General features: G+C 41.1%; 1 protein-coding gene across 7 annotated transcripts in view; it reads left to right on the top strand.

Moving 5' to 3' along the window:
• The window catches only part of IKZF1 (IKAROS family zinc finger 1), a 67251-nt gene that overhangs the window by 36607 nt on the left and 2645 nt on the right, over positions 1–27999 (top strand). For 3 of the 7 annotated variants that reach the window (XM_014941093.1, XM_014941094.1, XM_014941095.1), the window contains exons 4-7: positions 12254–12514; positions 17929–18096; positions 20205–20330; positions 24799–24933. In XM_014941093.1, the coding sequence (XP_014796579.1) occupies positions 12254–12514; positions 17929–18096; positions 20205–20330; positions 24799–24933 (690 nt within the window). The remainder of the gene's footprint in view (positions 1–12253; positions 12515–17928; positions 18097–20204; positions 20331–24798; positions 24934–27999) is intronic. The other 4 variants (XM_014941096.1, XM_014941099.1, XM_014941098.1 and 1 more) reach the window with 4 other exon arrangements.

Here is a 27999-nt window from a genome sequence, read left to right as displayed (position 1 = left end):
GGGTTGAAGGGAGGGAAGGGGGGGGGGGGGGGAGGTGGTTGGTTCAGGTTTGGTGAAGTCCGGCCACAGCACGGTTTGGTAACTGTTTTAAAGTAGGTGGGAAGGGGAATACAGGTCAAGTGGGTGAAAGTTGGAGAGGAATAGTAATCTAGAACATTGCTGCAGAGACAGAAAAGGCCAAGCCTATAGATTTTTTGTTTGTTTTAAAATTGTTTCTGCTAAGCCACCAAGTATAATTCCTGGTCTGTGCTTCCCTTTCTGTCACTTCTCCATAATTCTTAGCATTTCAGTTGGGCTGCTGTCTCTTGGCTGCTTCCTCTTTTCCTGCTTTCCTATATTTCATTATTTGCCCTTCTTCCTCTTCGAGTGCTTTTACAACAGAGTGAGGAGGATGTGGAAACCCAGTTACAGTATGACACACAAACTGCAGTGTCACAACTGCAGCTCTTTGGTTTCACCTCCGGGAGCGTGCAGAAGCAGGTCAGGGTGGAGAGGCAGGAGTTGGGGACCTGAGGGAAAGAAGGGAGAGGTTTATAAATAGGGAAGAGAAATCACAGAAAGTATCAAGTTTCCCACTCAGGAGCTTGGGATAATGGCTTTCCACATAGTTTAAAATAATCCCAAACTGAATCATCACTGTGTCCTTGAATGCAAAGGAGAGATGGAGTGTGTGCCAGTCTAAGGGTCTCCCACAGTACTGCTGCCAGACAGAAGATAAAGCCCTGATGTGTTTCTGATGTAACTACTTCTTAGGGCACCCATTAATTAGACGTGCTCCCTCTCCCTTTCCTCTCTTCTTTTGCCTGTGTCTTCTCCTGGAAGCTTTCAAATCAGTTGATTTAAATTTACATCGTAGCAACTGGTGTAGGACTGGCTTCAAACTTCTAGGCCGTGACAGATGCTAAGGAGATAAACAACTGTGGGTTGGGAGGAAATGGGTAATGTGTCCAGACTGCTCTGTGTGTTTGTGGAAGGAGTTAGAGGAACAGTAGATAGAGGTTTCCTGTTAAGCCGGACAAGGGGGAAGCTGTGATGTTTCTCAGCTATGGCTGCGATTGGACTCAAGTTCAACAGCATTCTCAGTGTGGGTTTGCTGTTTCTCCATCCCCCATGAGAAGTTCAGGTTGTCTTAAAAACCTGGATACCACTAGAAGTTAAGGAGACTTAAGCTCCCGAATTATTTAGATACTTTGCAATTGCTCTCCACTGGGTGCTGTGGTGGACCAAGGGTCTGATAGTCTCCCTCTGCTGCAGATGGGGGAGCAATGCCCGAACTGGCTCTGAACTTTGAAATCAGAATATACCAATACATGTTCTTTTTTTTAACCAATTCTTCACTGATCAGCTTACAGGTTATGGCAAACAGAGTTTGTGAGGAACAAATGCCTGCCTGTATATGCATGCTAAACAGAGGGTGATCCTGATTTTTAGAGGTGACTGGATGCCCAGAATTGAGACGTGGAGCTTGAGACAGTGGTCTGAATTCTCAGTGGTCAGTGTTTTCCAGGTTGATCTGTTTTCTGATAATCTCGTTTCATTAGTGTCTGAATTAGTTGCTTTTGTAAAAAATCTTTTGTTGATGGACTAATGTTAAAGTAATTGGTGGGCGTATTGAAATGAATGGAAGAGTTTAGAAAAATTTAAGCAGTATTTGAATTGATTAATTAATTAATTGATTAAACCACATTAGATTATGCTGATCTATACTTCAGCCAGAAATGAAAGCCTTGATGGAAGAGTTTCTATATTCTGAGGAATAAAGGTTTCTCCTGTTCGTAATTGTCAGTTTGGGCCTATTTATGAAAATGTAGTCTGAAGTGGTGCTATTGGAGACCATTTAATTCATTAACTATTATTTTTAAAACCTTTTCTCTTGAAGCTCTGCCAGCAACATGTTGGCTTGGATGCTTTGTTCTATCCATGTTAAGAAAACGGTTGTGATTTGATGTGAGATAGGGATACTAAGCATGGTGATTGTGACTGTTTGAAGATTGTGATCTTGACTGTGTTTCCAGTGAGTTTCAAATGTCAGATTACTCGTTCAAGAGAGTGGTAAAATAATTTTACAACACCCTTTTACATTCAGCAGCCTTAAGCATTGCTGAAGATTTGTTCAGGGTTTGAGGAAGCTGCACGAGTGGATTGCCGTATTGGCCTTTCTCCTCTGGAAGTGTGATGATACCTGCACCAGAAACCAACTAAACCTCAGTTTGGAGTTCTCTTCTGGGGCATGGTTCCTTTCTGATTTTGGAGATAAACTTTGGGCCAGGAACAGGGACTCCTGGATCCAGTAGTTTTAAATCACAGCTGAGGTGTGCTTGCAGAGCAAAGCTAGGAAGTTCAGCTAGGATGCCATTTCTGATGTAATATCTTTTACATATAGAAAATTCTTTAGCCTGAACATATTCTTTCCCCATATCTTTCTGAGACACTGGGATTTTTAAAATAATCTCTGCTTCTTCTTGAGTCAGATGTTGCAGAAAGCTAGTGAAATCTAGGTTTTTCTCTTAGCATTGTGTTTAAAGAACCAAGGAACAGTATACCACTTTGCAATTGTTGGATGCCTCACAGAAGAGGCATCCAATGTCAGAGATGACTTATCACAGTGCTAATAGGGTTAAAAATGGATTCTCTTCAGAGAAGGGAAGGAGAACTTGTTTTTCCTGAGGTAAAAGCAAGGAAATAACAGGCATTAAAAATGGCCAAGGAAGTGAGGAAAGACAAGAAGTTTTTTAAAAACGTGGACTGAACTGAGTTTGCAGACTTCCAGAATGATCTAGACCTCTGAGTATTTGAGAGTCTTCCAGCATCATTTGAGGTTTCTTGCACAGAGGACCGGTTGCCTGAGAGGGACTCCAAGTCCCTGTAGCAAAGCATTGGCTGCAATACATGGTGGGGAAGAACTAACTTTGTCCTGACATTTTTCTCCTTAGGAGCTACCTGCTATGTCTGCATTTGGAGAATGTCTTAAGATTTGTGTAGAACAATTTATACCTCTTCCCCAGAAGGTGTAGATTAGGATTTCCTTTCACTGGACTGTTGAGAACACTGTAATCAGGTAAACATCAGTTTACATCTCAAAAACTTCTGACAATATTTCTACAACCCATAAAGAAAAAAATCTTCAATAGCCTCAGATGGATACTTCTAGAAAAATAACTGAGTATCAGGATTAACATGGTCTAAAGCAGACTACCTCAGGACTGCCTTCTTTGCATGGTCCCAAGAGACATCATCTACTTTATCACTCATAAAGCAATGACTGCGTTTGATCTGCTTTAGTTTAAAATAAATTTTCAGTATACTTGGGGTTTTTTTTCCCCTGTCCGGTGAGGGGAACACAGAGGACTCTGCTCTGCAATTTGTTTTCCACGTAGGCAAGATAATGAAATTGTCAGAAGTATTCCCTCTCGAGTGCTGAAATGGTAAGGTTCCTCTCTATTTCATCCTCCGACCTCTTCTCGAAAGAGGAGACTGACAGTGCATAGCCAGGGCACAGCACCCATAGGAACCTCCCTAAACCTAAACACAGCTGCTTGGTCTAATTTTAGGTCCACTGACCCTTTGAAAGCTGGGGAACTATTGACGCTTGCGTAAAATAGCGCTCAAGACGTCATCACGGTAGCTGAACAGTCCCTGGGAAATGTCCCCGCGTCCATCTTGCTGACAGCAAAGGCACAGCACCTTCAATGTTGACAGGGGTGGCCTTGTGAGGGCCTGATCCTGAGCCGGGGTAGCTCCGTGCCGCTCCAGCGACACAGCTGAAGGCGTGTGAGCAGCTCGCTGAGCTGGAGCGTGAAAAGGGGAAGGTTTGCAAGGGCTAACTTTGCATTCAGGGCAAGGCTAATTTAGGTGCTCTGGAGCAATATACAAAACAGTTCACCTCCCTGCCTGTCCCTGTGCCCCCCAACCCCCACACCCCGCTGGCTGTGTGGTAAGCCTAGGAGCTGTGTCTTCCCCTGCCTACCACAGACCCAAGGACACTTCATTGCTCCCAAGCAGTAGCTTTCTCCTGCTTCTCTCCAATGACTGCTGCCTTCAGCTGGTACAGGTCTGACCGATACCCTCTGTATGTGTCCAGATTTCATACAGTTTTCTCTTTGTCGGGCAGGCTTAAAATTCCCATTCTAACTGCAGTTTACATCACACTTGTGTGTAACTGAGCACCTTAAGTGTGTAGCTGTGCTTTACTCACTGCATTTTTGCATTTGTCAAGCCCTTAGCTTTGGCTGGGGATCCCCGCAGTAACCCTTAGGTATGCAGCAGGATGAGGACAACTTCCAGCCATGGCAGCATGGCTGCCTGTCTCCCATCTGTGAGGAGCTCCTTTGGTCTCCTTGTTAAATCTCAGCGTAGTTGATCCTCTTCTCCAAAACACTCATCTTTGCGGGTGCGCACTCTTTTCACATCTTCCCAGGCTATTGCCTGCCATTAGCTAGAATTTTGTTGCATGAGTTGAGGACAGGTTAATATCCATGAATTTCACCAAAGCAGGCTTTGTGGAAGGATCAGAGAAGGGGGGTGCCTTATAAATTTTAGATTACCATATGTCTGAGACTCTGCTTCCCTTGGCTAACTGTTGCTGTTTCGGGAAGAGCATAATCCACTACTTTTGTGCCTATAAGCATTTATAGAGAATGCAGGTTCACAGGTCCCAGACTCGGCACGTAAGCATGTGTATCCACACAGATACACCTGTGTGAGCCAGGAATGTTTTCATATATGGTAGTGGTTTTTTTCTCACTGTTTTGTATTGTTACTTGAGGTTACTTTGCTTTGTAAAAATTTCTTGCTAAATGCCCTTTTGCTACTTCCTCATTTTTTAATGCCCACATTGAAAAAAATCTGCTGGAAGCAGAAGAGACAGAGACGTTGAGGATGAGAAGCTCTGTTCTTGCCATCATTTGTCAGCAAACCTTTCCCTCCAGCTTGAAGATCTTTCCAGCTTACTTCTCAAAACAGAAAAGTGTCAATAAAGTCTGTTACCAGCAAGTCTGCTTGCTGAAGAAGCTTAGTTCCCTTAGCTTCTCCATCATGCAGCCAGTAAAACACTCAGAGCACTTTGTATAGAGGAAGCATGGGTTACACATACATGTGGAACTTCAGAAATAAGTTTAACATGGCTTTTCTTGATAGTGCTCCTTCTCTCACCTTTAAAACTTAGTTTTACTGGTAATTCAGATGATGATCATCAAGCAGCCAGGTAGTTAACAGTCCTTTGAAAAAACAGTGTGAATCCAGTACAAAATGTACCAGCAAGTAGCGCAACAAAGACAGTAACTATGAACTAGATCAGCCCTTTGGCTTGGTTTCAGGTCGTTTCCTGCTGAAACACAAATTTAGAAAGATACTTAAAAAGCACCTAGCTTCAAGTGTGTGAGTAGATTTCAGGAGCATTACCCGAGTCTGTCTTGGACCTGTCCATCTGTACTGGTGCATTAGAGCATTCCCGTAGGTAACTATGGGGAGGTTACTGGGAGCCTGCGCCATGGAGGGAGCAAGAGCCACTTTTTGTACCTGGAGAGGACATACATTGTGGGTTGTTTTGTTCTCTTGTTTGCATTCCCTAGGGTTTGATCTCTTTGCAGCCCCCGGAAATCCATGTTGATGTGTTTTGCAATGCACTGAGCACAGCTCCCTTCTGCAGAAGCCGAGCCGTGCAGGCTGGCGGGCGCTGGCGCTCTGGGGACCTCCCCGTGGGCAGCAGCGCAGGAAACGGCAGCGGTGGGCGATGACATGGGTGGAGCTCCTCACGCTGGTTGTCCCATGGGAGATAGCTTATCTGTGGACGCCTGTGTTTCTGGAATAATATTCATTTGATTGAAAGCCAAAATTAGAGTGGGGAAGAAATTGGCTGCCAAGGGCTGATTGGCACTTGGAGTCAAAGGAGGGGCAGTACGGACCCCACGGGGAGGATCTCCTTATCCGTTGGCACCAGTCTGCTCTCCCTGCAGGTGTGCCCCAGTGGTTCCTGCTACTACTCTGCTTTCTGTTATTTTTGTTTCCCTTTAAAAAGTCAGCCGAGATCCTGTCATTAAGAAGCTTTCATTTTTATCTGTTGCCCCCTCTTCACCACGTTGCAGCCTGTGGTAGCGCCTTGCTCTCCTGTGGAGAGCCTTCAGCTCTCTCAAGTGAAACAATTCGGTGCCAGCATCACGTTTCTGGGCTGCCTCACCAGCCTCGGACGTTCACCTCCCACTGTTTTAGTGGTCTCTCTGTTCTGTGATACAGTGAATGCTGGATCCTGTTTTAACAGAAGCCCTACGTAACAGCTTGTGCAACGTGGGCTGCATACAGCCCCTCTTATTTATTGATGTGTTTTCGTTTGTCCATAGCAATTAAGTTGTGTTGTAGCCTCTAACTTTTTAAGCAATTCTGAGCTGCCTCTAACTTTCAGCATTGTAGACATGTAGACACAGTGCTATATGTAAAAAGGAAGGGGCAAAGCAGTAATTTTTAAGAGCACTTGGATGCATCTGCTTTTTCTATAGCTACATAAGTAGGTAGTTTGGATCAGTCCCACCTACATCGTGTTGCGTCTTCTGAATTTTACTGCAGCAGGGCTGATGACATTGCATAACTAATTATGATTACTCTGCCCAGACCTTTTGCTGGCCTTTGTTACACCTACATCATGTCACTTCAGAAGCTCGTAAGGGAAAGGTACTATTAATGGAAATATAATTTAAGTTAAAGGATTGGTCTTTGTTCTTGTCAAGCCTAGCCAGTGAGTACTGACTCCTTAAATATTCTGTGGACAAAAAACTTGCTTGTGTGCCTTACATGTCTGAGAATGGCATCCTCCACCTGCAGTGCTCCTATGTGGTGAGAACAGAACTGATGCCACAGTAAACAGCCATGATGTAAAAAGAAAAGGGGGAAGTTTTGGATTTCAGGTCACAGCCAAGTGCTAGAATTTGGTGCACTGTAACAAAATAGAATAGCTGTTACGTCTCCTACCAGAAGTAATGGGTGGAAATTGCTGGCAATATTCTGTTCTCTGGGTTTTGCACCTATGTAAACAGGAAGAGATCCTGGCTGCTTTTGTTGACACCTGTTGGCATGCTGAGGTGATTTTTTTTGTCTGATTGATAGGCTTTCTTCATCATATTCTGCCTTTTTAGCAACATTTACTGTAATTTTTTTACAAAGGGTAGCGTTAAAGATTTTCTCCTCCCCACCATAAGAGTTCAAATCAGTATTTTTGCCATTTCATCCATCCACTGCTTGTATAATTGTGGTGTCTTCATGAAAAGCTCTTGTTGGACTTTAAAGCTACCATTTAAACATCAACTAGCATCAATAAAATACTTCTGACTTGTCTTGAAATAACAAGTGAGCCATTAAACAAAAAATTACATGCACCCAAATTATTCAAAGCAACTTGAAGAAAGATCTTTTCTTTGCTGTTGGCTATATAGTACGAGCAAGATATTGCACAGACCAAAAATCAGATCATCATGGTTATTTTCAAAGAAATGCTAAAGGATAACTTCCTAAAGGCAGGGTATGCCACAAAATGTAGTTAAAAGTCCCTACTGGCATACAAGTACTAAAGATGCCCATTAAAAATCACAGGGAGTTAGGTAACTCATTGTTAAAATGTCCCAGGAGCTTCAGTGTGATTTATCTTTCTCTGTTACTCTCTAAATTCCTTTGATAGTGAGGTCTTATGCTTTTTTCTTCTTTAAAAATCCCACCGGAAAAGAATATGACTTGGGAGTTAAATGTCCCCTTCCAAATGGGATTTTGGCCCAGGTACTTAAACCTGTGCCAGTGCCGAAATCTCACAAAACTGAAAGGATTTTACATCTGGGAGGGAGTCCCATAGCTATAAGAGAAAATAAATTGGCAATGGATTGAAAACAAATTACTAATTCTTCACATGCCTTTTTTCCAACTGCCTATTTCTTTGTCCTTTAAACGCCACCCTCCACATCCTGTTTCCCAGGAGGTCCATTTGGTTTCTCCTTTCTCCCCACCACTGACTCTTTCACTCTGCGAAACGCCTCCCTTCCCTTGCCACGTTGCTCAACTCTTTCCAGGGAAGTGTGACTGTCGCCTTGCCCTCCAGCCTGTCTTCTTGACTGTCCCAGCCTGAGTCTTGTGCTGAGCCAGCTATGCTGCTCTTCGGTGATAAATCATATCATCACCCCCTTCCCCTTTGACTTGGCAATTTTATTTTATTTTTTCCAAAGACTTGCATAAACCACCTTTAACCCTAGAATACAGAACAGTCTTCGTAACGTACATTTCAAATGCTCTTCAGAGAACCCTGAGTGAAGCTCCCAGTAAAGATCAGAGAGCACAAGAGACCCACCCAGTGTCCTGCTTTTGGGTAACTTTTCCATGCTCTGGGTAGGTAAAAAGGGAGTAGAGGAGAGCTGTCAGTTCAATGACACTGGTGAACTCCACGCTCCTTGCACAAAAAAACTGGTTTGGATTAAGCTCCCCTGAATTGCAATAATGTGTACAAAGAGAGTAAAATACAGAGCCTTTTAAGGTCATCTCCAAACAAATTGAAGTAAATTAATTAAAGAGTAATTTCTTAATGGTGTTAGAAGGGCCAAAGAGAAATTATTGCTGCCAACTATTGTAGAGTTGCATCTATCTGTACATAGACATGGATGTGCACACAAATTATTTGAACAAGGACTATATAGAGTAACTGTGTGAGGAACCTGTACAAATGCTGAGTATGTTCTTGATCAGTGCATCTGAAAAGTCTGATTCACAGGTATTTTCACATCATCAGTGCTCCAAGAGTGATTTTCTCCTCCATAGCAAGGGAGGGACAAGAACCTCTCTTACAAAAGAAATAGAAAATGCTGTTGATTTTTATTTTCAGTCTAAGTCTACAAAAAAAAAAAAAAAAAGTATAGCCTGCCTTCCCATTTCCCATTCAGATTTAACAAAAATCCTTAGTATTTCTACTGGAGCAATTTCTCTCTCCTGTTGTGTCTCCTACATCAGTGGGGCTTTCTTTACTACTTTTCACTTGGAAAAGGGGTTTGAAAGAAGTGCTAAATTTGAATATGAAGAGACTTTTTTTGTTAATTAGAAGTATAAAATCTCTGTGAGCACCCAGGCCGAAGCAGGTAGCCTCACCGTCCATCAGCTGCCACCGGCAGTGAGCTCTGCACTTGAGCCGAGCCCCTGCCGTGAGCTGCGCTGCTGAACGGATGCAATCGTAAGGGCATCCTGGAGGCTCAGCCTCGTCTGCCTGGGGATGTGCATTGAGCAGCACAGCTACCACAGTCCAGGGACATAGCTGCAGAGAGCTTTAGGGAGGATTGACTGGATCAATATCCCTGTCATTGCTTATGTCAAGTGATGAACTCCATCATTGCTCGTACCGGTGTGCCCCATGGCATGTTAATTTGCACGTGGCTACTCATAATATGCAGGGTATACTGTGTTTGTGCAGCCACTTTTGTGTAGACACATTGTGAGGACAAGCCTTAGAAATAAAAGCTAAAAATAAGCCAATATACAGAATAATACATACATACACACACACATATATATAATTGAATGCCACCTTCTTCCATTGCGTAAGACCAGCAGGCATGAGAAGAAAAAAATGCAATTTCACTCTTCACAACTGCTGTGATTAGAAACAAAGCTGTATACAGAAGAGATGTCTGGCACACACAGAGGGCATGTTGGCAAAAAAGAAATCCTGATAGGAAGCTTGCACTGTAGGGACCCAACTTCCCTAGGGGGAAGCTTCCCTCTGCTCCTGGTGACCTTTTCTATACACTTGAGCAAAAGTTCCTCTTGCCTTCAGCAGGAGTTAACCTGCGAGCAAGGGGAATACCCAAGAGAGGTTATGCATTTAGAAAACATGTTAAAACTTGTTCGATGTTTTGGAAGAAAAGGGCATTTTTACAAATGGGAATTGTTCTGGGCAGGTCAGGATTCCCCTGCCCACTGTCCTGCTGATGTTCCTGCTTCATCCTGAACTGCTTGTGTTGCTTCTGTGATGATAGTTCTGTCTTTCTCCTAGGTGTTTTTCTTATAGCAATAATGCCATCTTCTTTTACACTTACTGCTAGCAGTACCACAAACCAGCGTCCTGTTTGCCTTCTTTATTGCAGCTGCATACGGGGCAGAAGGCTTTAGGGACTTTCATGCAATAATTCCCAAATCTTTTTCCTGTAAGTATACCGCAAACTCAGCTCACTACAAAGCATTTCCATCTAGTTCCTACTTTTATAATTTTTTGGTGTGTCATTTCACTTCTCAGTAATGTACATTTGTCTGCATATGCTACTAAAAGGCTTTAAGTACTTGATCTTTTTGCTTTGTTTGCATGTATTTTGTTTTAATTTAACAACTTCAGTAGCCACCTTCTCCAAATCCCTGGCGGGCAAGGAACTTGTAACTATTTTGTATAAATATATTTACATTCAAATTATTATCCTTATAATTATGAGGAAAAAAAAAGGTGTGTGAATTCAGGAAAATCTCTCATATGCTCAAGCCAAATAGGTCTACTGCTTTTGTTTGCCATGGTGGAAACAGCAGTACGGGGTTGTAGTCCACTAAATTTGCAGAATAGTTTAGATCACTTCCATTTAGCCAATCATACCATCTTTGTAATTCACTGTTTTTTATGTGTTTTTCCATATCTCTAAATTATTCCCCTTTTTAGGGCATACACTTTATAGGAAAAACTGCTATTTATGGTGTGCACTCATTCTGTCTTGCATATGATTTCTATTAAAAATGCAATATTTGAAAAATCATTAAAATGCCTAGATTGGTAAACTTTATAACAGGTGTCCAGTCAAACAACATTCAAAAATATGAACACTTTTGCATTTAACGTGTTTCCCAGTAGGATTTTGAGTCAGATATTCCTTGTCAGTCATGCAATCCTCCTGGGACACATGGCAGGTTGCAGGGTGGAGCAGAGAAGAGTTTGTCAAACCTTTCAATTTCAAATAAAACTCAGGGTCTGTCATCTCTTGAGATAATTATTATCCTTAGCTTCATTATATCATTGCTACACTACCACTTATTTATAAGGCTACCATAAAACTACCATTCCACAAAAGGGAAAGACCTGGTCTTTATTGGGTGAAACAGACCCCTGATGTTCTCAGCCACTAAGGTAAATGCTCTCCTTTTTGGGGTGGGGTGAAGGAAGAGGTTTTTCACTGAAAAGAAAGTAAGATTTTGGGCAATTAAATGGTCTTTTTCAGCCTAATGAAGAACTGCTTTTTTCACCAAAATCATCAGATTAGAAAAGAGGGAAATAACTGTAAAGACTATTTATTCTACACAAAATGTCATACAGTCCTGTGGAGAGAAGAGGAATTAAGAGCGGCATTAACTGATCTGAATCTTTTTTTTTTCCATAACATTTAGGTTTGCTGTGTTCATATCAGATCAAATTTACCAACCTGTGTGTTATCACGTAGTAGTGAGGCTATGCCAAATTTATACTTGAATTTTTCTTCTATCTGCAAGCAATTGTCACCTATGTGATTATTACACAAAGGACTTACCCAAAAAACTCAAAGCAGTTTTCCCACCCACCTTTGTTGATTTGACTGTTTTTTAGTAGTAACTCATGGCTGTAGGGATCCTGTCCTCCTACTCAGCGATCCTAATCCAGCTGTCCTGAAAAAACAGTTATCACTCCTTAATTTCCTACCATGATAGTTCTTGCTCTTAAATTCTTTCTTCCATCCTTCTCCAGCCTGGTGTCTTTATCAGTGTTTGTACTCTTTGCTTTCCCATTGCCCTTGCTTACCCCATAGAACTGCAAACCAAATATTTGGATTCAGTGTGACCCTTGGGATCTTCCTGCCAAGTGGAGAATGTTGCATTTTCAGTTCACTTTCATCCATTGTCTTTATGGGTTACTTACTTTGACAATTGTTTTGGACAAATCCATGTGAAGGGGATTAATTTTCAGTTTCATTCCAATTAGCTTGAATTGTCAAAATGAATGTTACAAATGCAAAAAACTCCAAGTGACCCAGGAACAGACTTGTAATGTTGTTTGGATTACCAACTCCCTGGATGCCTTGTATTTGTCTTACTGATGTTCACTGTTCATTGCTCCATGTGTTGCAAACTCATCTCACTGCCCATAGAAATGTAGTTGTGTTTATAGCCTTTGTTATTTAGGTATATTTTACATGCTGTTTAGAAGTTATCTCCTTTGATGTGATTGTTTCTTTGCCACCGTATTTATTCTGTAACAAAACTGAGTGGCATCCTGTATTGTTTTTTTCAGCTGGTAATATTAAAATAGAGACTCAGAGTGATGAAGAGAATGGGCGTGCCTGTGAAATGAATGGGGAAGAATGTGCGGAGGATTTACGAATAGTTGATACCTCGGGAGAGAAAATGAATGGCTCACACAATGGCCCAGGCAGCAAGGCTATGTCAGGAGTTGGAGGCATTCGACTTCCTAACGGAAAGCTAAAATGTGATATCTGTGGGATAATTTGCATCGGTCCAAATGTGCTCATGGTTCACAAACGAAGCCACACTGGTAAGGCCTGCCATAGTTTTTCCTTTAGTTGACAAGAATTGGCCAAACATTAGGAACTAAGACTTTTTTTCTGTATCATGCGTATGTTCCCTTTTGTAAGATAATGCAGCGTCGGTGGGTATTCGGAACTCGGTTATTTTGTTATGCCATTTCAGACAGCACAGGAATGGAGATTTCTTCTTGATGGTAGTCCATCTACTGGGCTAGAAATTGTGCAGTTTATTTCGCTTGAAGCTACATGAAAAAAACAAATTTTAAAAAAAAAAAAAAAGAAGTCTTGTCGAATTTCTAAGAAATTTTTAAGAATTACTGAAGAAAAACCCACTTGTGGCTAACTCTGAAATCAACCCAGTTCTAATGTTTCCAACAATGCAACAAAACTCATTATGGATCAGTGATTATGAAAGTGATTGGCAACATAAATTTTAAGGGAACTGTACTGTCAGTCTTAGTAAAAATGGGGTTAAATGTATGTCAAATGTTTCATGAAGTAAAACCAAATATTGCCACTGGTCAAATCTGGACTAAAAGGTGCACACAGGGACACTAAAAGGGACATGTAAAGATTTTGTGTTCCGTAGGGATGGCTTTTAATTATACAGTTCTGTGAATCTTCTTGCCTCAGTTTTCTAATTCTAAGTAGTCTCAAAAAGCGCAAAAAATGAAGAGGCTGAAACAAATGAAGAAGTAAAGACCAGGGTGAGTCTCATTGTACCTGATATAACCTGCCTAAAAATCTAAGATCTAAGATCATCCATAGTCAAAGGAGAAGAACTGAACTGTACGGTTGTGCTACACAAGTAACTTTGAAAATAGATAAATATTTGGCATTTTTGCAAGAACGTGCAAATGTGAGAGAATTTTAAAATATTTTTAAGGTAAGAATGACCTGTCCGAGAGTTAAGATTCCACTGAAAGAGTCGTGCTAGTGAAAACATAGATACTTTCTTCCTCCACATCCCCTCAATCATACTTTAGTTATTTCCCCATATTACTAAGGAGTGTGATTAGCAAAGGGTCTTCAGAATTTAATGGAAAGGATCCATGAAAATAGCCCGAGTGTCATCCATCCCCCCAGTCTGTCGTTGTAACCACTGTGGCTCTTCAAGCTCCGGGTGGGTGTGATGTGTTAGTGTCACCTGGGTTAGCCACGTCCAGAAGCAGTGCTGGTGGAAGTTAGCAATGCTCTTTTATTTCCTATTTCAAAGTCCTCTGCAATTCCATGTGATAAATTCCTCAGTCAGGGAAGAGCAGATAATTATCATTACTGGAAAAGCCACAACTAGTTCTCAGAAGAGAGGCTATAGCCTACTTCCTAGATAGAAGGAAGTGCTTGTTGGTTGACTGAGGTTTTTTTGTTTATTTTTTAATTGGATGTTAATGTGATCCTTTAAAAGTTGATAAAATGCATATGGAAAATTACTTAGACATGAGGCCTTTAAAACAGACGCAGGGGCTTGGAGAGGCAGCTGTAGTAGCTGAAATAAAATGTTTCAACTTAAAATGCCTTTAGAGGTAGAAATCTTTGTGCTTGTTTAAGGAGGCTGCTGATTTATTAACAGTAGGCTGTTGCTGCCTCGAAGGAGGGTCAGAGGCACCAGGGCTGAATGTCCTGTGAGGGGACACACCTGGTTTTAGGGAGGGGGTGGCAGAGGTGCCTTTGTTCCTGGCGCCCTGGTGGGTCCCTGCAGGCTGAGTCCCTGGGAACGTAGTCAAAGCTTGCAGTGGAAGTGCCCCATGAGCTGCACTTTGCTCAGCAGGACCCCTGTCTTTTACGCTTCGTAAAAGTAAAGGGTGTGAAGTTGCACCTCTGAGTCCCTCCATGGAAAGAAAGGCTTTGCTTTCCCTCCCACTGGCTCCTCTCCTCTGAGCAGCCTCCTCAGGTGAGCTCCAGCGGGTTTTCAGGGGCTGGCAAGGGAGTGGAGGCTCAGAGCTGGTAGTTTAAATTAAAGGGACGTCATGAGGAAACAGTGGTGACTGCTTTTCCTTTCAGCTGCTCTGTGAAAATTAAAGTAGAAATGGAATATACTATTACAGACATTTAACTGACTACGCCGAAGCCCATTTCAATACATGCCCGGTGAAGGAGTAAGACTTGCAAATGAATTACTTTGCTGCTAATTCATGTAAAACCCGCATATGCAGTGAGGTTTCCTTAAATAAATATTTGATAAGTGAACAAAACTCCAGCACACTAAAGTGCCAAAATAAAATGACTGCCTGACCTGATAAAAGGCATAATTACTTTTAATGAATACACCTGCCAAGTGCAGATATGCAGAGCAGCACCTGATATTTCTGCCCCCTCCTGTCTGCAAGCAGCTGTACAGCACTGCTGCCTTACCTGTTGCTCCCGTCTGCCGAGCAAACCCCACTCACAGGTGCCCAACTCCCCTCCCTCTCTTTGCCAAGGCTTCCAGTGTGTTGTTTCTCAGCAGCTCGCTGCTGTCTTGCTGGGTGTTTAGGAAAAAAGAGATCTAGCAAGGAGAGAGAAACCCCTCCTGCTCCCTGGCGCTGAGACCCCAGGGAATAGATTCAGGCTTTGCTTGCTCAGTGTGCACGTGTGCGTGTGTATATATGTGCAAATATATGTGTGTGTGCATAAGTGTATATATTCCCTCCTTATGTGTACACTCCTTTACCACAAGTCACCGGTTAGTTCACTAATGTCTTGTTGGGTCTAAATGTCTCAAATTTCTTTAGAAAACTAATGCCCATTGAAGAATGAGCTTTTTTTTAAAAAAACAAAAAGCTATGCACATCTCTGAGAATTAGGTGATTTTGTCATTATATTGTTTAAGAAATCAGAAATATTCCAATTAATATGATAAATCATTGAATAAGTAGTCCAAGGCCTGTGCTCCCACTAAGGCTTGCCTATCACTGCAATGGTGGTTGATTCAATTGAGGGTCTTACTGCAGTTTTTGTTCCTGGGCACGTACTTGGCCATAGGTGCACACTGTGCAGTGAAATCTGCCCAGGACAGACACCTGCCCTTCAGAACCGGCAAGAAAATAACGCACAGAGCTGACTGTTTAAACAAAAGATGCATTACGCATCGTGTCTTTCCAGCCTGTCCCTTCTCTATTTTGGGAGGACAGCACCACAAGGTTGGGAGCTTTGCTGGGGTCACAAGGCAGGTGTTCTCCACCCTGGTAGTTGCAGCAGGGACCACCAAGGGCTGGCCAAGCTACGCGTGGTTTCAGGGTCTGGAGGTGGTGGTGTCATTTCTCTTGTAGAGCAACATGAGTGCAGGGTCCCTTACATTTGATCCCACTGAAAGTTTTATAGAAATATTTGGTGTGCAGCAGGCTCCTTTGAAATGCTGCATCCATCTGTCTTCTCCATCCAGTGCAAGATTTCACCCTGTAATTGCGAGAGCTGTAGGCTGGAGATACATTTCATTCTTACTTTGCTTTACATTTCATTCCTAGAATGCTGTTACAATCCTCGTTTTCTCCTCTTGCACTCCTCTGAGTAAAAATAACAGAAACGAATGCTAGAAAAGCTGTAAGAATTAACCATTTCTTCTGAATTTGTGTCCCCCATGACAAACTGGCTTTTTCATTACTGTTTCAGTCCATTTCTGAAAAATACCTTCCATGCTGAGTAACTGCCCCAAAGATTAAGAGGTAAAGCAGACAGACTCGTACCCATTTCCTTTTTTCCCCTCACAACGGCCGTGCATGGCTTGTGAAGTACCCTCCAAAGTCCTGTACGGCTAATGCTGGCGGTTCTGTGGGCCACCCCAGCTGAACCAGTTGTGGATATAGTTCAGGTGAATGCAGCTACTTGATGGACAAAGAAAGTGAGCTCGCTTGGCTTGACAGGGACTATGCTGACCTGTGTGGAGCTGTTTGACCAATGAAAATATCTTGCCATAAAGTGGATTCATTTTAACGTTTGCTGAATGCTAAAGCTGCCAGCCCTGATGGTGGAGTCTGCAGATATTTGGGTTGGGACTGTGCTGCTCTCTAATTGATTTTCAACTGTTCTACTGCATTACCCCAAAGTCAAAAATGATCAAGCTGCACATATATATATATGCACACGTATGGACATACAAGTTGGCCCTAGATGTGCAAAATAATATGTGATGGTTAAGTAAGAGAGAAGATTTTTTTTAACTTGTATTTATTTTTTTCATATTTTTAACTTCAGCACTGAAATTTTAAACTCAGTATTATTATATAAAGAAAATCAAAACTGAGAACAGAACATCTCTGGGCTGTTTCTAATATTGTCGATGCATTATAATTACCAGAGCAGATTACATTGATGCCTAAGAGAAACAGAATTCAGCAAATAAGTTTCAAAGGCTGGTTTGACTTAGTCGAGGGCTACAGAGAAACGGGCGTGCAGGAGCGGTTCCAGCTGATGGAGTGCTCTCATGTATAAATTTCCCTTTACTCCTCTCTGGTACAACTGGAAACATATTTTATTTCTCACTGACTTAAGAAAAGGCCTCACCTATCTTAAATTTTTTAAAAATAGCTAAGCAAATAAATAAGGATATGGATTTTAAACATCACTAAAAAGCAAACAGCAGCCATGTTAGTTTTTGGGAAGGCTAGTTGATTCGCTTCCTTGATAACAGACACCAGTTTAGACAAATGAGGGCTGCATCTCTTCAGGCTTTTCCCCATGTCTGTCCACAGTGTTGGCCAGCAGAGCCCCTCTGTGCAGCTCCTCTCTTCACACCCCACCTAGGGAAGGGTTGGGACTTTGGCGTGGAAGTGCAGGGCTTCCTGTGCACTGTCTTAACTTCTGTGATTTTAGTCTCTCTCTTTCTCTCTCTTTCTCTGTCTCTTTCCTGATTTGGCTGCTTAGGGACAGACAGGTAATGGAGAAGAAATTGAAAGGGAAAATACAGGGAAAATGTAAATGAAAAGAAGTTATTATAACTGTTATAATGAAGTGCCTTTCATTTAAATATAAGAATGTAACGCTGAAATGAACTTGTGATCCTGAAATGCATTTTTAATGAGTTTCCTTTTTATTTTGCTGCTTCAGTGGCATATTTTAAAGACCCTTTGAAAAAAGCCACATTAAAAACCCCACCAAATGCCACAACATGCAAAATTGGATATTGGTTTATTCCAAAACTGCTGATCAGGAAGAGTGGCTCTTCAACACAAAATGTTGCAGTCACTTTATTTAAATGAGTTTGAATTTGCATTGTGATGTGCCATTCTGATTTAGAAAAAAAAAATTAGATTTTCAGATCAAATTGACCCAGCCAGTGAAGCATTAAGAAACTGGCAGGTTTAGTCTGAAAGCCTCATGTTATATCAAACCTGCAGCCGGTGGAAGTCACAGAGCAGCAGTGAGAAAACAACTTTCTCACTGAAATCTTTCTCTTGTTACGGCGTAAGATTTTTTGTTCTCACATACTCTCTCCTTCTCCCCGCAGGAGAACGCCCTTTCCAGTGCAATCAGTGCGGAGCCTCCTTTACGCAGAAGGGCAACCTCCTGCGCCACATAAAGTTGCACTCGGGTGAAAAGCCCTTCAAGTGTCACCTGTGTAACTACGCCTGCCGCCGCAGGGATGCCCTCACGGGACACCTGAGGACTCACTCGGGTAAGTGAAGGTGTGGGACCTTCCAGGGGTGCTCGTCACCGCACCCCTTGAGGAGATGGGGGCCTTCACGGCCTCCACGCCTGAGACGTCTTCTCGCCTTGGGGAGGCGAGTAGCCCCACGTTGGGTTTAACCAAGCTGTGAGCTGGCGGCAGTGTTTTAACAGGAAAGAAATGACTAAACTCATCTCATGCTCATGATCCTACACCAGAAGAACTGGGGTTTTTTTCCCATGCGTCTTGTCTGATGAAAAGTTTCTGTATTAGGGTTTCATCTTACAAGCCTCATGTGAGTAATCCGTTTCATGGAACTATGAGCATGAATTAAAGCCGATGAATCTTTCAGGGTTTGGATGGCATTTATCTGCATATAGAGATAATATAAGGACTAAACACTGTAGGTTTTCAGTCACAAAGTCCCAAAAACTTCCAGTCTGGTACTCATTCATGACCTAAGGAGTAAATGCCACCTATAGCATTTAGCAGCAGTTATTTGTTGCACCTTGTTATTACAAATACTTTGAAAGACAAAGGGTGGGAAGGAGGGAAACCATGGGAGAGAGAAAAATAAGGATCTTTCAAGAAAAAGGATTCTGCTAGAGTTTTTCAGTGTTTTGTCTCAACAGTAATATGGAGATCTGAATAAATTATTTTGAATAGCAGTGCTTTTCCATTACTATGAACATCTCATTGTTTGACAGAAGCCATAGTCAAATACCTTCTGTGAAGCAAAACCAATTTAGCACCTTTAAAGTGCCTTTAAAAGCAGAGTATTGTCTCATCTAGTTTTCCAAGCTAAGATGGAAATGCAAAGTATTTGGATAGGAGACCTCCAAAACATATCGCTGGAACTGACACTGGTAACTTTACTTGCCAATGTTGGCTTTAGGACCAAGTTCTGAGTAGCAGAAGGGGAGCTCTCAAAGTGACATATCTGTGTTGCACAAAATTAAGGAAATCCTTCTCTAGCATACACATTACATAACAAGATCCCTAGTGTAGGTCCCAGATGTCCAAAACTAATTTCCACTTCTCCTGTTTGGTCCTGGCCCAATTCAGGAAATCACATATTTTAAATAATATTTTCCTCCTTCTCCCTTACTGTTACTGATTTTCATGGCTGCACAATTTTAAACATAATTTTTCATATATACATGAAATTATACCTAGACACTTTTGGAAAACTCTGAGGATTCCACAGCTAAAGAAGCAAGGCACAAACTCTAGATTTTGATTAGTTCCTGCAATTGGCAAATTTACATCAATACATTACAAAACAAATTGGATATCGGAGTCCAATTTTCACCTGAGAATTTGTAAATAAAATTCAAAAGTTAAGCTGTGTAACCATCTAAAATTGTGAAATAACACATAAGGTGACAGTCTTGTCACGCTAACACGGAAAATTCAGGTCCATAAATCCATGGAACTGTGTTGTTACTGCAAAATTCCTGGAACTACCTACATCTGGATTGGTGTAATACAGGAAAATGATTTAAGGTGACAGTCTTGTCACGCTAACACGGAAAATTCAGGTCCATAAATCCATGGAACTGTGTTGTTACTGCAAAATTCCTGGAACTACCTACATCTGGATTGGTGTAATGGATTTGTCATGCCATTTCTCTTGAACTTCCAGAAGTAGAAAATATGTGAAATCTAACAATGTCCTAAAAGGGTTAAGCTGGTTTCTGGTTACATCAGAACTGCCATCCAGCCGTGGGCAGGTGTCTCTCCCCCGTTGGCAGTCTCTGTGGGAGCCAGGCACCAGAGCAACTATGTTCAGACCTTTGAAGGTGTCTCAGTTGCTAACTTCTCTAGATGCCGTTTTTGAAGATTGCATGTCGCAGTCCCTATCTGATGTGAATCATCAGAAATCAGCTTGCAGCACCCACAGAATTGCCCTGTTGATGTAAAGATATAAAACTAGTTTTCCATTAGTTTGTTTTGTTTGTTTGTGTCTTTTTTAAATTGACAAGATATTTCTTCAGTTCTCCGCAGCATGGGTTTATTTTGGGGGTGGGCTTTTTTCCTGTTGTTCTTACCATTATGAATATGCTGTTGAATACCTGCCTCATCTGAATCTCTCCATTAATTGTTGTTTTCTCCAGTTGGCAAACCGCATAAGTGTGGATACTGTGGTCGCAGCTATAAGCAGCGCAGCTCTTTGGAAGAACATAAAGAACGCTGCCATAACTACCTGCAAACCATGAATATCTCAAGCAGCCTTTATTCAGGTAATAAATGTGTCCATTTGGGGATTAACAGTGTCACATACAGAGAAAAAGGAGTGCAAAGGCAATAGTAGAACCGTTTGGGGCATTTTTTGCAGTGGGGAGACACACACATACGCCATATGTATGATATTGCAGCTGGATGTTTTCTATATTTGATAAATATTTGGCTGTTGTCTCGTTTTGTTTAGCTCCAACAAAAAGCCACAGTAAAACTCATGCATCTAGCAGAACACTGGCAAGACCTGGAAAAATTCAGTTCACCATCTCAAAACAGTATGACTACATCATTTCCCCACCTTGCCCTTTTGCTTGGAGTCCCATATCACAGCACTCTTGTGGATGTATTCTTAATAAAGACTTAGTATCAGTGTTCTAGGTAGGGCTGCAGAATTTTCTGCATTGCACATATCCTGCCCTTCCCAGGCACATCTTAAGGGGCTTACTCGACCTGTGGGACCAGCTCATCTAACAAGGATGAGCCATCTGTCTTTGCTCTTACTCTTCCAAGCAAGAGGACCTGAAGCCAGTGGCATTTAATTTAGCCAGTTTGACTGAGACAGTCCAGAAAGGCTAATAATTTGTTGACAGCCTTCTTCCCAACCTCCCCTTGAAAAGAAAACCAGGGGGAGGTGAGGAGCTGTTGTGCTTATCTGAGAGACTGCTCTTATAATGAAGGTAAAGTCCATTTCTTGGAGAATATAAAATCTAAAGCTATGCCTAGAAATAGAGTAAGGAGTTGTTGGGGTCTGGACTTTTTTTAACAGGATCCTAAAGATCTTTATGGGATTGATCACAGCAAATAGCCATTCAAAATCCCCTTGCACGTGCCGTTTTAGATAGAGAATATAAGATCCAGTTTCTGTGGTGGAGTTTAAGCCCATCCAGTAAGTTAAATTTCTGGCATACCTTTTTGATCCTGTCAGTGTATGCTATTTGGTTTGTCAAATGACAAAAATGGAAGGTTCTCTCTGACCTATTTGAAATGATGCCTCATTTAATATTTTGTATCTGGACAGAACTTGAATATGTTTTTACACGCTATCCAGTAATGTAAAGTATATGCACATCATGCTAGCAGTGAATACAGCTGAGATGCTTCTGGCACACAGCATGTTAGAGCAGCGCCCCTTATAATTTTATTGAGGGGCTGGGGAATGTATAAATAGAAAAGCTCAACGTAATATACAGTAGGCAGAAATACCCATTCCTCAAAGAGGTGATGGGATTTAGAAGCAAATATTCCATCTTTGGATTTGAATTTTCAGTGTCAGGCACAGGGATTTGAATGTCTGCATGCAGAACATGAAAATCTCGTGAATGAGTAGCTGCACTACTACTGAAGTCTTAGCAAGCAAAAATGTCCAAAGGAAACTGGCATAAGCAGTCATGAACTTTATTAAGAAATAATAGAATTTTAGAGATGGACTTTTGTTTATAGCAAATCATGACAGGAGAGTTTAGCCTAGCTTAGGACTGAATATCTAATATCTCAGTGGGATGAAAACTTGGGGAATTCATGAATACTTGAAAGAATCACTTCTTCCTTGCATATACGGAAAGTATCAGATATATATCCATATTTGATATAACAGGAGTGCTTTTGCAAATTAGAAAAAAGAATCAAAGGAATAGCTTCTGGGTTTAGACCTTGTATCCTGCCAAAAAATTCGTTCTTAAAATAAAACATTTTAGTACTCAGTTAATAAATCAAATCCTTATGTTTCTAAAAATAAGATTTTCCTGCCTTTTTCCCAGGTTTTTTTGCATTCTAAGCAATCTATTCTGCTTCACTGCAAACATACCATTTTGCCATGTTTACATTATTTATTTCCCTTATAAACTCAAAGATTAAAAACATACAATGAAACAGTTAAGAATGAGCAAGTGTCCTCAGATTTTTAGTGTATTTTGCATTATATCTAGAAAAGTGGTAGTTACACTATGGTGTTATGGTGTGATATGGAGCTGTCAGAGTCATAATTCAGGCCCTTTTATTTCCCCCAGACTCAAAAAAGTTGGTACAAAAATCTGCTAGGACATCTACTTTGACATTCTGCTACAGTGGGATTGGTTTTTACAGCAGTTTTGAAATACTTTGGGCTGTGTACATAGACAAAATGTCAGTTGAAAGGACCTAAACTGGTAAAAGCTTTCTATCAACTTGTAAATCTAACAAATACAATTAGGAAGGTAGTTAAATAAGGGAAAGATCCAGCATAGAGGAGTAAGGAGGGGAACGAGAGATTGTATTTATGTTCTAACTTTTGTCTTCTTTCTTTGAAAGAAGGCGATTCAGCATGAAATTAGGGACCTGCTGTATCTAATTGCCAAATTCTTATTTTAGAGGACGAGAATTTCACCGTTCATGTGGTCTTACTTTAGAGATATTAATTGGAGTTTTCCATTTGAGCTGAGTGGGAGCATGCTGAAGTCTTACCAGGCTTGTAAAATAACAATAGGAATAGTTTCTGAAGTTTAAAAAGGGTCAATTACAACTTCTTCCGTCACTTGGGGATTTTAATTTGGAAAGACATTTTATTTTCAAGTTTACAGACACCATATACTAAATTTCAGGAAAATAGTTATAGGTTGGTGGCAGATTTCAGGGGATATCAGTTGCAAAGGGTGGAAATCAGTACATAATTCAATTTGGCCAGTTTGGTTTTGTGTTTTTTTTAATAGCCATATTAAAAGTTTGACAGTTGAATACATAACTTACACTTTCTTTAATTGATTAGAAATGGAATGTTGTTACATCCTAAACAGATATGTCTTGATCATTTCAGCTTTTAATTAAAACTTCAGTCTCTGTTACTCTATTGAACAGGCTGCATTAAAACATTCTCTCTAAGTCTCCTCCTAAAGCGGTGTCTGGAAGCCGTAGCCAGCCCAAGGCTCTTGCCAGCGTGTGCTTGTTCGGTGATGACTGGGTACCATTTTAACATCTTGCATCTTCATGACCAAATTCTGCCCATTTCTTGCATTGGCCACAGTCTTTAGCGTCTGATGGGACTGGGGCATAATTCCGTGAGACTCACTGTCATGGTTACGGTTACGGTCACTGTCATTGCAGTATGTGCTGCTGCAGCAGGGACTCAAGAACCAGTTGTTTACCCTTCTGCTTGGTATTGTGGGTTGTTTCTGTCTAGGACCCTTCACCTGTTCTTTCCAGTTGTCCACCAGACCCTGATTTCACATCTTTCAGGAACAGTGAAACTTTCACAATCATTCTTTTATAAGAGTGGTATGTTGCCAGAATAACATTGCATAGGAACAGGGTGTTCTCGGCTATTGAGCAACAGCCAGGTACCAGAGCGATGGGTTCTGTGAAGGCATCTTATGGCTAATGGGAGAGTAAATCCAGTGATAAAACAAATTCTCAGCAGGCACAGAAAGCAAAATGTAGTGGAGTGGCGCACCTAATCAAAATAGCTTGCAGAACCAAAGTCTAAAAAAATCATCTTTTGCTTCCCCCTCTAATAGCAACTCATAAATTCAGGAAAAATATTGCTGTCCTAGTAGCAGGGAAAAGTCAAATCAGTCTCTTTCCTCTGACCCTCCTTATAGGAAATAGGGAAATAGGAAATAGGAAAAAAGAAAAACCAGTTGTGCTGTGATCTCACTGCATATCCCCCTTCCTTTCGATGGTGGAAGTCAGAAATACATACATTTTTCATAGTCATTGTTTTGCCAGTGCGTTTTCATACATCCTTTCTCTTTCTGCAGAAAAATACTGAATACTTTCACTGTAGTGAAAGTGAAATAGTCTCCCTTTCCTAGAGCTTCACAGCTGAGCTCCTCTCTAATTCTCCAGTGTCCCAGCAGCAGCAGGAAGTTGGGAAACACATCTGAGTGTTGGAAATCAGCGCTCCACTATAAATGTGACTTTAGCAACTTAGGTTAAATTGCCATTTAAAGTAAAAATTTCCATTAAGGAAGTATAGCAATATTTACTAGGGGAAAAGAGGAGAAGGGTTGGTGTATTTGCAAATACATCTTCCACTGCCGGAGTTGAGAAGTTTGTCCATTGTTCCTGCTACAGAAGCAATGGTCTGTATGGGCAGTTCCACTGGGAGAGGTGCAGAGGGACAGGTGGGGGTGACAGTGGGAGGGAGAAAAGGTGAACTGCTTCACACCCAGCGTGACGTCAGGATGTAATTTATTCCTGGAAATGCAGAGTGGCTGTAGAACAAGGGTGGAGTGATAACCTTACCTACAGGCAGACGCATTGCAGTTTCAATCTCATTTTGGTGTCCTAAATGAGGGAAACAGGAACATGTCCATAGATTCATCAGCGTGAGGGATTTCGTACCAGGAGTCAGAATTGTCCCGTGTCTGCAGTGGTGAGTTCCTCCTTCCAGCTGGTTGGGAGCTACAAGACGTTAGCTGAGAAACAATAACCTGAAGACAATAGTTCCATTACAATGGAACGAGCGTGCCTAACCCTTCTGATGTCATTTGATTTCAGTCATAAAAGAGGAAACTAACCAGAGTGAAATGGCTGAAGACCTGTGCAAGATAGGGTCAGAAAGATCCCTCGTGCTGGATAGACTAGCAAGTAACGTCGCCAAACGTAAGAGCTCTATGCCTCAGAAATTTGTTGGTAAGAGTTAAACGTTTGCTGTCTCCTAAAAAAAAAACCAAAACAACCCCCCAAAAAGTATGCCACAGGATTTTTACTTTTGCTTTATGATTTTGCTTGTTTTACTAAATTAGCAATATCTATTTCTATAGAAGCAGCAATGTGTTGGGGGAAACAATAAACCAACCAAACTTCTCCAGCATACATTTCTGGAGATTGATTTTAAGTCCTTATCCTGTTTTTTTCTGATGCTTCTTGTGAACCAGATCATTACAAGATCTGGAGAGGCTCTTGAAGTTGTCTTAAGAACCTAAAGAAAGGAATAAAACTTTCCTATTGGAAAAGCATTTGACCACACTTTCAGGGTTATTTTATTAATACCTTGGATATTAATATCTTGGCATGACATCCAGACATCCAGATCTGGGCATATTGGTGTTTGTCAAAGCATTTCTGAATAGTTGAGCATAGGCTGGATAACATTATTCACCCCTTCGTAAAGTCTGTATACTTTTACAGCCCAAAATGATCATGGAAATAAATATACATAGGTCTGAAAACAATAGCTAGATGAAAACATCTTTGAATACATTCTGTAAATGATGCAAAAACTCCATGCCCATTTGTACCATTAGGCATGATTTTTTCTTAACAAGGAAAAAATGGAGGCTACACCTATATTGCTCTGTTTGGTGAGCCTGTACCAAGCAGTGGTTAGATTGGTTCTGTAGCAGTGATACCCACAGACACTATTTTGTCAGCTACATAGAGTTAGTCTTAAATTAATAAAAACATGAGAGATCAGAGGACAGCATATGCTCATATCTAATTACGTTCTTTTATAATTCTCTGCACATTCATTTATAATATTAGTCTGTAGGAGACAATCAGAGAAAACTGAAGTCTTTGAAAAAAAATGCACATTAACAAGGTCTTCAGTCAAAAGTCAAGGCAAAAAAGACCAGTTTATGGGATGGAAATTCCAAATATATATTCTTCAATGAGGACGCAGGGGTGAAAGGAAAGTTAGTATTTCTGAGAAAAGGAAAGGGGAATCTCAGCTACATCAGGAGATGCAACAAAAGGTTTGAAATGTAAGTCCAAGATTATCTTCAAGTCCAAAGGCAACAATTCCGGGAGGCAGTCAGGGATAAGAAAAGCTAATGCTTATGCTAAAGGGCAAAAGTTGTAGTAGAAGTAGTTAACAAGAATATTTCAGCTATATGAGGCAAACCTGATTCATTTAGACACTCTAGTAACTGATTGCATTAGGCAAAACACTAATTCTGTGAAAACTCCAGGAAGGCCAGAAGTGTTAAAATTTAAAAGGTACTAGCAAGTATCCTATATCTGTCATGTACCTGTGGGTGTGGACTAATTTTTTCACTATTTCTCTCTTCACCCTGAGAATAACTATGAGTTTTAGGAGGGCAGAGTTGCCTGTCAGTTAGTTATTTGGGGTGAGATGTAGGAAGACAACCTACTGACAGCAGATATTTATGGAAATTTGCTAATCTGCAAAAGAATCACCTTTTCTGACAAGAAAATGCCCCCAAATCCTTTCCTTTCCAATCCTCACCTGCTGCTTTATGTAATAGGTAAATTCCTGATTAATACAAGGTTGGGCCAGCTGGTCAGGAGAGCTTTTGGGTAATAAAACATGTTTATTGCTTCAGTAGATTACCATGTCATCCCAATCCCCCTGCCAAATTCCAGGAAGAATGAGCTAATGGCATCCTTTGCATAAGGGAGAGACTGTCTGCTGCTCCAGTCGTTCTCAACGCTAAATTCATTACCTTTCAAAAATGAGATTGGTCACCAAATTAAGCCCGTTATCTGTAAAATTCTCTATCTCTTCCAAACTGGAATAGCTCCCAGACCCAAGAGCAGAACTAGGCCATCCAAATGAGACTGAGAACTGCAGGTGAAGATGACGCATATTTAAAACAACAGGCAACAAAGAAAAGAGACAGGTTTAAAAAAAAAGAAGAAAAGAAAAAAGTGCCCACATGCACTGTGTGCATTTTTTACTATTTAGGTACCTGCTGCAGAACCCTGGCAATGCACAGCTCGAAGTGCATCAAACCATTAGCAGTTTAATTTACTTATGCTCTAATAACCACAGAAATGAGCTATTATTTTTAATGAGTGCAAGTATTATCTGCGTTGCCCAGATATAGAAATGATACCTCCCTACCTCAAGTTTGTGTCTGTTTTAGACGATTCTGCTTGGAACCAAATTTTTCTTATGAGCATTTGATCCTCTCAGTCCACCTACCAACTGGCCATGCTACATAAAGCAAATATTACCCAAGAAACAGCTATTAAAATCATGACTTCTGGATGCCCAAAATTTTGTGTATAATGAAGACCAGTCCAACTTCTCTGTGATACACAGTGCACGTGGAATACAAACTAGTTTGACCTCGTTTTTTCATCCTTGGGTTATGGGTATACATTTATATTAGGGCAGTTTCTTTGTATCATTCAAGAGTCTTTCACAACACCAGTTTGGAATCTTAAGCCTCAAACTCTGCCTGAAAACTATAGCATTAGAATGGGCAAATCTGAAAAACATAAAATGCACCCCAGTAGAGGAGTGCTCAAATTGGCAGAATAGTAGGGAAAGGAAAGAAGAGGAAGTAGAAGCTCGTGTAGCGCAGCTAGAAGGTGTCTGTACCCGACATCCCTTGTAGGAACTTACGCAATGCTCAGAGTGTTTCTTCGCTCGCAGAGCATGGACAAACTGGTATGAAACCATAGCTTGTGGGAAATGTAGACAGCAGGGCTTTCTACACTTCAGCCCCATCATTGCAATAGTGTCTTACTAGACGTTTTCTGGGCTCTTCACTGGCTTTGAATAGTCAATTTGAGTAGAAGCTGGGTGGGAAATTGTTGATTAATTAATTTGGACATCTTCTGGTAAATTTTCCATGCTCCTATTAGCATTTCTTTTAGGCAAAATAGGACTTTCCAAGGTCTTCCAGCAAATGGCACGTTGATTAGAAAATGGTGACAGGCCCTCACAGAGATGTTTGTGGTTTTCAATGAATTTCCCAAGATCTGCAGAGCTATAAAATCCATCCG

Source organism: Calidris pugnax, unplaced genomic scaffold, assembly GCF_001431845.1.
Source record: "Calidris pugnax isolate Ruff unplaced genomic scaffold, ASM143184v1 scaffold8, whole genome shotgun sequence".
Lineage (NCBI taxonomy): Eukaryota > Metazoa > Chordata > Aves > Charadriiformes > Scolopacidae > Calidris > Calidris pugnax.
Note: the sequence above shows the minus strand (reverse complement) of the source record. Positions and strands in the feature narration are given on the sequence as shown.